Source organism: Odocoileus virginianus, chromosome 12 (assembly GCF_023699985.2).
Source record: "Odocoileus virginianus isolate 20LAN1187 ecotype Illinois chromosome 12, Ovbor_1.2, whole genome shotgun sequence".
Lineage (NCBI taxonomy): Eukaryota > Metazoa > Chordata > Mammalia > Artiodactyla > Cervidae > Odocoileus > Odocoileus virginianus.
Window position 1 is genome coordinate 48,004,589 of NC_069685.1, and position 12,717 is coordinate 48,017,305.

At 57.0% G+C, this 12,717-nt stretch overlaps 1 protein-coding gene across 7 annotated transcripts in view; it reads right to left on the bottom strand.

Annotated features, from left to right (window-relative positions):
- Positions 1–1,939: 1,939 nt before the first annotated feature.
- Positions 1,940–12,717, bottom strand: part of RFLNA (refilin A) — a 270,973-nt gene continuing 260,195 nt past the window's right edge. For all 7 annotated transcript variants that reach the window (XM_070475130.1, XM_070475129.1, XM_070475128.1 and 4 more), the window contains 2 exons: positions 5,260–5,369; positions 1,940–3,509 (listed from right to left, as the gene is read on the bottom strand). In XM_070475130.1, the coding sequence (XP_070331231.1) occupies positions 3,176–3,509; positions 5,260–5,369 (444 nt within the window). In that variant the 3' untranslated portion in view covers positions 1,940–3,175. The remainder of the gene's footprint in view (positions 3,510–5,259; positions 5,370–12,717) is intronic.

Genomic DNA, 12,717 nt, shown 5'->3' on the forward strand with positions numbered 1-12,717 from the left:
TGAGAGATGGACGCCCTGACCCGCCCCCAGGATGGTCCCAGCTTGATTCAATTGCAGCCAAAGCTTTACAGCATGGACTCTCACTGTCCCAGCCGCCCGGAAGGTGAAATGATGTGCCCATTTTGCAGATGCTCAGAGAAGTAAAGCAAGAGACTTTCCAGCCACCGTGCCCTTCCCATGTCAGTCTTCCGCTCCCATGGGGCTTAGTGAGCGGCCTCTGCCCCCACACAAGGGTTTGTCCAGTGCATCTGGATCTGGGGAGCGCTGAGGGGGGGACAGAAGACCGAAGCACCTTCTGCAGGCGGCACCCTGAGCCTCAGTAGTGGGGTCACCAGCCTCCAGGCTCTATTTTGGGGGTAGTAATCCCAAGGGTCGGGACAGTTTCCAGATGAAATGGGCACCACTTTCTGCTGGCCTCCAAGTCCTCTGGGTTCTGGTAGGACACACGGCTTCTCTAGAGGAAAATAGGGGTGTGCTTGAGGGTCTATGGCTGTAACTCTTGCACTCCTCCCCACAGGATGGGCCTCTTGGAACCCCTGGCACACAAGGAAAAGCAGGCTGGAGTTCCAAGGTCATCAGGGAACATGGAGGCTGTGTGCATGGTCCAAGGAGATGGTCTTGCTTGATTCTCAGAAGCACAAGTGCTGCCCAGGTCCTTGGGAAGTACTGAGATGGTTGGGGGGGGATGAGGCCTATCAGGGGTGACACCTGTGAAAGACAAAGGCAGGAAGCAGGAGCCGGCAGGGGTCCAGCCTCGGCCAACCAGGAGCCAAGACACCCATCGGAGGGGTCCCATCCCTGCACTCTGACTGGAAGCCATCAGCTAACTACACACCCTGGAAGTTGTTTCTTGAGCGGCAACCCCTGGGACATCTCCAAGGTCACCAGGTTCGTTGGCACCATAATTGCACGCATCAGGAAGCCCAACCCATTTTTCCTTCCAAGTGGGGAGATCAGAGTTGTGACTGGAAAGTAAACTCAGTTGAATTTGCTTGGTGCGAGTGATGCGACCCCAGCACGCGTGCGTGTCCGCACAAAGCCCCAGCGCTGTGTTTGCGCCCCGTTTGTTCTCCCCAAGCAGCCGAGGCCTCAAGGTTCTTTCTCTGGGTGACATGAACTTGCCCCTTGGCCCTGCCTTCCTGCCTCACCGCCCCCACTCCTTGTCAGAGACCATCCTCCATCAAGGCCGGAGCCCCTGCAAAGACACCAAGCGTGCATGTCAGTCACTTCCATCGTGTCCGACTCTTTGCAACCCCATGGACTGTAGCCCGCCAGGCTCCTCTGTCCATGGGATTCTCCAGGCAGGAATACTGGAGTGGGTTGCCATTTCCTTTTCCATGGGATCTTCCCGACCCAGGGATCGAACCCAGGTCTCCTGCATTGCAGGTGAATTCTTTACCCCTGAGCCACTAGGGAAGCCCATTGCAAAGACACCAGCACTCCGCTACTCAAAAGAGGACACTATCCTAAGGCTGCTGAATGCCCTCCTCTTTTACAGTCTGGGGTCCTAGAGGCCCCTCCAAGGACACGGGCAAGATGGGGAGAAGATGTAACATGGTCAAGACCTGCTTTGCAGAGGCAGCATGGGCCCTTCTCCAGGGATACAGTGGGCTCTGGGGGTCTGTGAGTGTTGAGGGCTGGCATACAGGGTGGCATCGAAGCATGGGCGCATCAAATATTCAGATTGCCGGGGCTTTCTTTGGAATCACCCCCAGACCAAGTCCCAGCATGGGGCCTGGCCCTCTGCATTAATTTCCTAGCTCCTAGGTAGAGCGGGTGCACTCTGAAGCTGTCTGTGGGGAAGGGGGTGCTGGCATAGGCTCTGACCCTTCCGAGTGTCTTCTGACCCCTGTGAGCAGCCGGGAGGGACCATGGGCCTGTGAATACCACCCCCTCCTGGGGCCTCTGAAGGTCTTGGAAGCACGGAAGAGGGAACCTCTTTGAGTTTGCACATTTTATTAAGATAATCAGTTGTTTCTTAAGTTATTTCTTTGTTAATCAGAAAGCATCTTTGTGGAGAGACCACGCACAGTCTGTGTAGTTATATAAAAATACGTCAATCACCTTGCCTCTCCTGAATGTGAGCTCCAAGCTGCCCTTCTCCCCAGCAAGGGAACTAAAGCCCCATCTTAGGGGGGAAGCCAGGGGAATGTCGAGGTAGCCCCCACCTAAGGGTCCAGTCTGAGGGCATCTCTGTGGCCACGTTGGGGGGCTTTTGGGTCACTGGTGCCGAGCAGCCCCAGGTCGTGGCCCCGGCCCCCACGTGTCCTGGCTCTTCCCGGGGAGCACGGGGGTCTCACGTCTTCCTCCCTGACCTTGCATGTGTGCCGTGAGCCCTACAGCGCCGGCCACTGCTGAGTCATCACAGTAGGAGGGGTAGGCCTGAGCGAGAGCAGCCGGGCCCCACAGAATCTCTTTAAGCTGACGGCTGGCAGGTGGTGGTGGTCATTTCCAAGAGCTCAGACGCCTCCCCTTGGCACCTGGCTCCAGGGCTCTGATGTTCCCGAGTCCTAGTCCTGAAGGCGTCGGCAGACAGAGGTTAGCAGGCTGCCCTGTGGGTGAGGCTCTGGACACGTGCTGAAAGGCTGCGGTGCAGACAGGCTGGGCCCTCCATCCTCTGCCCTGGGGCATGGGCAACCAGGACAGTGTGGGCAGGGCTCCTCCTGGCGGCTCCCCAGACACAGCCCACTCTGGCCCTGGCATCGGCGTCCAGCTTTCACCCAGTCTCCTGGCCCACCATCCGCTGGAGGTTGCCGGGCTACGGCTCTGGGCATTAAGCTGCATGCATTTGAAAGGCTCGTTTTGGAAACAGCCTCCTCCAGGGCAGCTGGGTGTCTGAATGGCCCCCTTCTTCCCTCCCGTGCGGCCAAGGCTGGGATGCCTCCATTCTGCTGATGCTCGGGGTGTCCCCACCTCAGGGGCAGCCAAGGACACGTGCCTTCTTCTCTCCACCGCAGCCTATCCACCTTCCCCCACCCCCTGCTCCTCCGAGAGCCAGGCCCAAGCTGCCTCCCCACATAGGTGTTGATAAAATAGATGTGTTTATTGGGTGAGCCCCAGCGGCCGGGGTAAGACACACCCCAGGGTCCCTCCCAATAGCAGAGTCCATCCTCCAGCCGCCCCAGGTATGGCCCTGGTTCGCCGCGACGCCGCCGCCACCGGGCCGGGCTGCGGGTCAGAGGGGCGCGGGCCCCAAGAGGCCGGGCCCGGGGCGCGGGCACAGCTGCAGCTGCACGCTGGCCGTGAACCAGCAGCGGGGCCGGCCCAGGCTGAGGTGCAGGGTGGTGCGGAAGGAGTTGCTGGCACACTTGGGGAAGATGATGGTGGTGCTGCGGAAGCGCAGGGCGCGGGGTCGCGGCTCCAGGGTCAGCTGGCTGCGGTAGTTCCGCCAAGTGCAGTTGGGCGTGGCCACAATCGTCTCACTGTAGGCCGTGACCGTCGGCACCGGCACATAGAAGACCTTGTCCCGGAAGTGCTTCTCCGATGCATACTTGACCTCAGAATTGCAGCTGGTGGAAGGGAGGATAGGGGTGAGCTCCGGGCCGGGCAGTCAGGTCACGATCAGAGGGCAAGGTGAACATGGAGCAGCCTGGAGGCTGCTTGCAAAATGTCAAGGTCAAAAGGACAAAGAAGGGACCCTGCCAACTCGGAGGAGACTCAAGAAACTGAACAACTATATTTCACACGTGCCCCTGGTCTGGGATTAAAAATAGGCCATAAAAGGACATTTGGGGACAATGGGCGGAATTGGACTAGGCAGTGGTCGTGTTTTTGGCTTTAGCTGATCCAATTTTGGCAAGCAGACCGTCATTATGTGAGAGGATGTCCCTGTTCTCAGGAAGGACACCGGCTGGAGTTATTTAGAGGTTCGAGGTCAGGATGTCGTCATCCTCCTCTCAAACAGGTCAGAAAAAATGTTTTGTTTATGTAGAATGAGTGAGAGCGTGTGGATATTCAAGCCAACGGGGCAATATGGAAACAGCAAGGAATCAGTTCAACCGGGGTCCCCTATACTCTTCCTGCAACTTTCTTTATGTTTGAAATTTTATCAAAATAAGTTCCCCCAGAGTAGCATTGGCTCCTCTAGATGAGTGAGCCCCTTGTGCTACCCTGGGCTTAGTCACCGGGTCGTGTCTGACTCTTTGCGACCCCATAGACTGTAGCCCGCCAGGGTCCTCTGTCCATGGGATTCTCCAGGAAAGAGTACTGGAGTGGTTTGCCATGCCCTCCTCCAGGGGTGACCCCCTTATGAGTGGCCAACTGCTCAGCATCCCCCAGCTCTGCTCCCAGATCATCACACTGGAAGGTGAAGTTGTGGGGAGCGGGGGCTTCACCTGTCTCCTTCCCCACCGGATCCCACAGGTAATCCATGGGGAGAGGGAAGCAGACTCCCAAGAGCCCAGGCAGCCTGCAACCACCCTGGCTGGGGCCTCTGATAATAAAAACTAAAAAGGAGGACTTTTCGGGCAGAAAATTCTTTAAAGTGGACCCGTTTGTCTCCTGCTATCATTTGCAGAGCTGGAGGAGCAGGAGGCAGTGGGTCCCACACCCCTGGCCAGGCTAGAGTGATGTGAACAAATCCATCTGAGCATCCCAAGGATACGGGGGCCAAACCCACGGACCCTAGACTCCACCTTCTGGAAGCCTGAGCCCCAGAAGCCCTCTCAGGAGGGCAGATGGCTGGAGAAAAGCACCTGGGGGGGGTAGGATTGTTGTTCAGTCGTGTCCGCCTCTTTGTGACCCTATGGACTGCAGCACGCCAGGCTTCCCTGTCCTTCACTATCTCCCAGAGTTTGCTCAAACTCATGTCCATCGAGTTGGTGATGCCATCCAACCATCTCATCCTCTGTTGCCCCCTTCTCCTGCTCTCAGTCTTTCCCAGCATCAAGGCCTTTGGTCACCTTAACTCAGAAGCGGTGCAGGTGCCACTTGAGACACCCTGTGCATGGGAGGGCACCTAACACACTTCAGGGCAACGGCTCCTTGGGGGATAAAGGGGCAAATTTAAAATAACAATCAGCCAGGTTGGGGGTGAAGTCAGTGTGGAAACGGCCAAATGGGGGCCTGGGATGGGGAGATGGAGTGTGTGGACAGCAAAGGCCACAGAGTCTCTCCAAATCACAGCCATGCCTCCTCAGGGAGAATCACCCAGAAGGGCTGCCTAGAGCAAGGGGACCCTGCCGAGACCCCCAGCCTGGCCCCCCACCCATCCCACCCCACCTCTACCCCACCCCTACCCAGCCTAGCAGCCCCACTCACCGGATCTCTGGTGTGGGTTCTGGGTTCACCTCAATGCTCTCCCCAAAGAACACAGGCAGCATCCGGGGCCTCATCTCTCGCGCCGGGGTGCTCGGGGGGTGGGTGGGGGGCTGTGGGGATAGCCAGGGACACAGGGTCACGTGAGCAGCCCTTCGGCACTACGGCCTCAGCTCCCCGCTGGACACAAGAGGAGCTCCCCACACCCTTCCAGTCCTGGCTTTTCTGGAAGCCTGCTTCTGCGGGGTCCATCAGGAAGCCCACCCCAGCATCCCTCTGTGGAATCTAAGCACTCTGATGCCCACTCACCCACCGGCCTGCCCCCCTAACCACCCAGTTCTTAGGCGTCACTATAAGGGGACATGGTCACGGTCTCTTTCTACAGCGCCCAGCCCACCTGAGCCCCAAGAGCCAGGCTGAGAACCAGAACAGAGAACCCTCAGTTCTCTGGCTCAGTTCTCAGCCAGAACTGAGAACCCTCTCAAGTAGCCCCTGAGCCCAAGCTTCGCGAGCTGCCCCCCGGGGGTGACATGGCAGGACAGAGCTCTGCGATGGACTGAAAACCACACTCATCAAGGCAAGAGTTCCCAGCCCTTCTTGGTGCATGGCTGTGGGTCCCTCATTCAAATCCTTCACAAGGTCCTCTTTGACCTCACCTGGATGAGGGATCACAGTAGTGGACACTCTCCGAGCGCGAACTGCACCAGGCACTGCTCTGAGCACCCCCACATATCCATTCATTCACTCAAGGGACAGAGCTGTTACCAGCACCCCCGTTACATAGATGATAAAACTGAAGCCCAGAGTCGACAAGTAACTTGCCTGAGGCCACACAGCTAGGAAGGGGCAGGGCTGGTGGGTTAGCTGCAGAGCCTGTGCCCTCGCCCGCGTTCCCCCACTGCCTCTCACACCCACAAGACTGGCGCTGTAGCCCCAAGACCTGACCTGTCACCCCGGCTCAGAGCAAGCTTGTTCTCATGCACAGGATCACAGAGCCTCCCATCCAGGCCCACATTCCGCGAGCCTTGGCCACGCCCCAGGCTGCCTCTGCGCCTTGGCTGATGCTGTTCTCGGTACTAGGAACGTCCTTTTCTTTCTCTCTCACTTGGTCTAAGGTGGCAACTCAGAAACCAGCTTCCTGTCTTCCCGACCATCCTCTGTGGGGTCCCTGGAGCTCCCATCTGCTGGTCTCCATTGATGCGACTCCTTTGTGTGTCTGTCACCCCCAGACCATGAGCTCCTTAAGATTCAGGACCAGAGGACCACTCTATCCCCACTGCCTGGCACCTTTCAGACCCCGTGCTCTCCAAAGGCATGACCTCACATGAGCAAAGCAGCACACTGCTCCCCCACGCACTTGTGAGCCCCTGAGCCAGCCCCATGCCCATCTTTTAATCTGCTATCTGCCTATGAATACTGAAGTCGCCTCCTCAGCTGATCACAGTGTCTCCAGAACACAGGCCAGTGAAGAACCACAGGAAGAAAATACCCAAGACTTGGACAAACAAGGGGTTCCCCACAGGCCCCCAGCAGCTGTCCTCAGGGTAGCCCCACCTCTCCTTTGCTGGGCGTGGCAGGCAGAATAATGTCTCCCAAAATGTGAGGTTCTAATGCCCAGTTCCCAGGAATGTGCAACCTTACAGGGCAAAAGGGACTTTGTAGGTGTGATTAAGGATCTTGAGATGGGAAGACTGTCATGGAGTATCCAGTGCCCACCCCACCTCCCCATCATCACAATGGTCCTTATAAGGGAAAGAGGGAGGGAGGGGGTCAGAGTCAGAAAGATTGAAGATATTACCCTGCTGTCTTAAGGACGGACGATGGGACCACCAGCCAAGGAATGTGGGCAGCCCCTAGAAGGTGGGAAAGGCAAGGATTCTCCCCTACAGCATTTGGAAAGGATGCATGGGTGTGTGCTCAGGCGCTTCAGTTGTGTCCGACTCTATGCGACCCTATAGACTGTAGCCTGCCAGACTCCTCTGTCCATGGGGATTCTCCAAGCAAGGATGCTAGAGTGGGTTGCCATGCCCTCCTCCATGGGATCTTCCCAACCCAGGGATCAAATCTGCATCTCTTATGTCTCCTGCTTTGGAAAGCGGGTTCTTTACCACTAGAGCCAGCTGGGAAGGCCCCAGAAAGGATGCCTTGCCCAAATCCTTGCTTTTATTAATAGCCTGTGAGACCCATTTTAGACGGCTGACCTTTGGAACTGTAAGGTATTCTTTACATTTATTTTTATTTTACTTATTTATTTTTGGCCGTGCTGGGTCTTTCTCACGGCACACGTGCTCTTCGTTGAGGCGCTCAGCCTTCTCTAGCTGTGGTGCGTGGGCTTGGTTGCCTGATGGCATGTGGGATCTCAGTTCCCTGACCAAGGGTAGAATCCACGCCCCCTGCATTGGTAGGCGCATTCTTAATCACTGCACCACCAGGGAAGTCCCTGGAACTGTAAGGTATTGGGTCCGAGTTGTTTTAGACCACTACATGTGTAGCCATTTGTTAGAGCAGCGATAGGGGCTAATACATCACGTGACCTGGAAAGCACCTCCCCATTGGGGGTTGCAGCTTCCTGGTCCCCGAAGTGGGGCGACAGGAGCACCTGCCTCACAGGCCATAGTGAGGACTAAAGGATTCAAAGTGTGAAAATGAGTGGGACTGTGTCTACTGAGGAAGCTCTGTGTAAGAGTGGGCTTGTATTCTGAATGCTTTTCATAAAGGGTCAAGAGGCAGGGGTGGGGGTCCCTCTCCAGAGAGAGGTACAATCCACACCCCCTTTTTAAGCTTGGGACAACCCTGCTCTGACCTGCCAGAAGCAAGCATGCATCTGAGATTTAAGTTCAAAAATAAAATAGTGATGGGAATTCCCAGGTGGTCCAATGGTTAAGATTCCACACTCACTGCTGAGGGCCCTGGTTCAATCCCCGGTCGGGGGACTAAGATCCCACAAGCTACACAGCACAGTCAAAATTTTAAAGAAAGAAAATAATTTTTTAAAGTGACAAGATTTTGGAACTTCTGGTGTTCTCCATGGCTCTGTGAACTCAACACTGACCTCAGCTATAAAACTCCACGACTTGATGTCCTCAGCTATAAAATTCCCTGACCATACTCTCTCCCTGCAAGACTCTCTGAAGTATGAAAGTGAACATGTTAGTCACTCAGTCGTTTCTGACTCTTTGCAACCCCATGGACTGTAGCCCGCCAGGCTCCTCTGTGCATGGGATTCTCCAGGCAAGAATACTGGAGTGGTGTGAGCCATTCCCTATCTGAAGTATGGCACCCCCCCAAATGTGTGCAGTGGTTTGCTGAGCACCTACCGTGTGCTGAACACCTACTGCGTGCCAGATCCTGTGTGGGTTGGATGAGTCACAGTGTCCCCCAGGATTTGTCTTGTGGACACAGAAGAGGAGAGAGGATGACACAGGCATGCAAGGGGCTGCGGGTGTGGGTGCTAAGGTTTTCGGTGGCGTCTCTAGGTGGAAGGGTAGAGGAAGGAAGGGGTAGCCTGCTACTGGTTTTCATCACCCACCCTACCCCCACCCCTATGAAAGAACAGTTCCCAAGCTCAGAAGCAGGGAGGCCTTCTTTGGGAGGTAATGAAGAACTGGGAACCACCATCCCTCTCAGGTTCACTCAAGCCTCCTGATAAGAGCTGAGTGCGTGTTTGGGGCCCTATTCTGGCCAGATTTCACTCCCTGACTGGCTGCCAGCAGAAGGGACTAGGCTGACTTCACAGGCTGGGCCAGGAAGCTGGCGCTCTGGGCATCATGTCCCAAGGGCCCTGGTGAAAAACAGCTAAAATCTGTCCCACCCCATACAAGAGCAGGGGGAAGCCACTGAAAACCCAGACGGAGGCTGGCATCCAGGGACCTGGGCCACAGGACAGCTGAAGGCCACCCTCGCTGGGCTCCTCGAAGCTCCTGCCTGGCCCCGGAAGCTCGGGCCTCAGTCTTACAGCCACAACGGCGGGCTAGGAAGGCAAGCTGCCGACCCTGCAAAAGCAGCTCACCACCCCCCCATCCCCCAGCCACTCCCATGGGAGCCACCAGGGTGAGGGCGGGCTGCGGAGGGGGCTGCGGCTCATGGGCTCACAGGACCCCTTCTGCTGCTGCACCTGCTCGCCTGGCCCAGGCCATGTGGAACGAACACTCCCAGGCACCCTGCTCCCCTCACCACTCCCCAACCCCGGGGGCAGCCACAGGCCAGCTTTTTCCCCCCAAAGGCCCAGGCGCTTACTCCACTCTGAAGAGGACCCACCAAGAGACCCCTGTGCCCAGGGAACCTGCTCACTGTGCCTTAGTTTGCCCATCTGTACAATGGGATTGTGCCATTTGTGAGGCCCACAGTCCGGGGTGCCCAGGTACAGGCTGGCTAGTTTCCTTGGGGCCCCTTGAAGCCCTGGGGGGCAGGGCCAGAGGAAAAGCAGCTGTGCCTCCAGGGCAGAGGAGCAGAAAGGCTGAAGCCTGGATCCCTATCTCCCAAACACCATGCCCTCCACCCTAGGATGGTAACACAATTGGACCAGCCCCCAACTCCTTCTGGGGACCAGAAGGGCCCCGTTCTAGCCTGGGGAGGGGGCTGGCCTGGCTCCCTGGTCTCCTGGGCATTCAGGGCGTCTGTGTGGGGACCAGGGAGGACTTCAGAGAAAGCAGGACCCAGAGAGCAGTGGGCCGCGGCTGCCCTCTGCCCGCCAGGCCCCACCCGCCTCGCCCAGTGATTCATGTGCGAGGATAAATACTGGGAGTAAAAATACACATGGGCGTCTGGAGCAGTCCGCGTCTCTGGCTGCTGTACACAGCGCGGCCCACAGGACGCCAACGAAAGATAAGCGCTGCTGGGCTGTGAGAGCTCTGTGCCATGTGCTGACAGCCCAGCCCGGCCGGGGGGCCCAGCCTGGCTGGCAGGGACAGCCAGGGACAGCACAGGGGCCTTGTCCCCAGCCTGGGTGACCCAGGGCGGTCCCCCACCTGCCCACTGCATGGAGCGTGGCTAGAGCCACGTGTGCCCCACGAAACTTTCTGCTCAGTCAGGGGGTATCAAGCCCCCATCAGTGGAGAGTGAGTGGCAGGAGGAAGGATCCAGGGAGACCCCATACTGGCATGCGGGTGGGGCATCCTCATCAAAGCCACGGGGAACCTTTGTGAGTGCTGAAATGGCCCTTCTCCAGGCCGCTGACCTCGCTGGGGGCCATGGCTTCTACTGCAATCAGAATTAAACTGATGATCTTCAGCGTGTTTGGGGAGTTGAGACCAAAAGCTCCCATGGTGGGCTAAGGTGGACGTTAGCCTTCACCCATGAGGAAAGCGATTCAAGAAGGGGTTATTTATGCCCCAAGTATCCTCATCCCTTTTACGAAAGGCCTTGGGGATTGTTGGTCAGTTCTGGGTTGGTGTGGGACGGGGCAGCAGTGGGGGCAGGCGGCTCCCAAAGGCTAGTTGCTCAACATGACACAACAGAGGAGGTGAGTGGGGCCAGGCTGGGGGAGCCAAGGAGACCCCAAATGGTCCAGGGGCTGACACTCAGAGAGGGAACCTGAGCAAAGCCGTAGATCACAGGTCGGAGGCGGGGCTGAAGGACGGGCCTGCTCCCCAAGACAACTGACAGAGGGGCCCAAGCAACAGGAGGGTGCTGGGTTGGCTTGTGACCCCCACAAAAGTATATGTGTGCATGTGAGTCACTCAGTCCTGTCCAACTCTCAGTGACCCCATGGACTGTATGTAGTCCACCAGGCTCCTCTGTCCAGGGGATTCTCCAGGCAAGAATATTGGAGTGGGTTGCCATTCCCTTCTCAAGAAGATCTTCCCAACCCAGGGATTGAACCCAGGTCTCCTGCATTGCAGGCATATTCTTTACAGTCTGAACCACCAGGGAAGCCCCCTGCGAAAGTATGTTCACATCTTAACTGCTGGGACCTGGGGATGTGACCCTCTTTGGAAATAGGGTCTTTAAGTAGGGAAGAGCAAGTTAAGATGAGGTCCCACTGGGTGGGGGTGGGGCCTGATTCAGTATGGCTGGTGTCCTTATAAAAAGAGGGAGCTTTGGACACGGGATATACAGAGGGAAGAAGGTCACATGGGGACGGGGGCTTGTGTCAACAAGCCGAGGCATACCAAGGCTGGCAGCCACCACCAGAAGCTGGGATAGGCGCGTGGATGGATTCTCCCCTAGAACCTCTGGAGGGACAGTGGGCCTGCTGACACCTGGGTCTCAGACTTGGGGCCCCTTTGTACCATATCCCTCCCCCGAAAGGGAGGCCCGAGTCCCAAGGGCGAGAAGGACAGACCCATCTCCGGGTGGCCCTCTGCCGGGTGCCACTTTCCCAGGATGCTGGCTCCTGATCGCCCCCTCACCCCCAGAGCAGCTGGCAGGACGAGGGCCTGTTTGTCTTCTCTTCACACTAAAGCTCCAGGTGGAGCTTCTCAGACAGGTGAGCCTTTCACAGAGCAGCGGGGCTGTCAGAGAGGTCGCGGGGTTTCCGCTGGAGGCCGCTTTGTCCAGGATTAAGCAGACGGGGGCTGAAAGGAGGCGCCAGGGTTTCTGGCTCCTCGCAGCCTTTCTTCCGTCACACAGGCTCCTCCCTCCGCGGCCTGACACACCTGGTTCTCTTCCCCTGACCCTGCTCAGGCAGCTGTGCTGCTCAGGGACACACCTGTGGGCCTACCAGGGGGCCAGGAGGCTCACCTTGTCTTCACAGTCCGCCTGTCCATACACCTAACCTTCCATTTTTCTCTTCATTTGTCCATCCACTCATCTGTCCATCCCATTCATCCATCCATCCATCCACCCATCCACCCTTCTGTCTATGCGTCCATCCATCCATGTGTCCATCCATTGTCCATTTATCCACCCATCTGTCCATTTGTCCATCCATCCTTCTGTCCACATGTGCATTCATCTGCCCATCCTCCCATCTGTCCATCCGTCCATTCATTTGTCCATACATCCTTCCCAATTCTGGGCCCTAACTGCCTAAATTCCTAACTCCCTTCCCCCTCTGCCCTCATCCTTGGTTTCATCATCACAGACCAGAAAAAGAGAAATGAGAAAATCCAAGTGTCCTGACATGGAGGGCTCTGGGGGACACAGCCAAGATCCTAAGAGGTGGCTGTGACCAAGATTTCCAAGAGCTGGGCGGCAGCCTCAGGAAATTTTCAAGGATGGGGCAAACACAGCCCACTCCCCATCACCAATTCTACCTGGATCTGGCCCCAAGGGCTGCCCTCAGAATCCAAGTCCAGGGAACCAGCACCTCGTCCTTTGGGAAATTCTCCAGTGGGCCACTCAGGTATACATTCGATGTATAAACAGACCCCAGGAGATGAGACGGGGGTGACAGGGCCCAGAACACTGGCTGCTGGGGAATCCACATCCGTACCTGAGGGGTAACGGCTCAGACTGCCACCTCTGGTCACAGGGGGGTGAGCCCTTCATCTGCCACAGGTGGGTAATCTCTCATCTCCC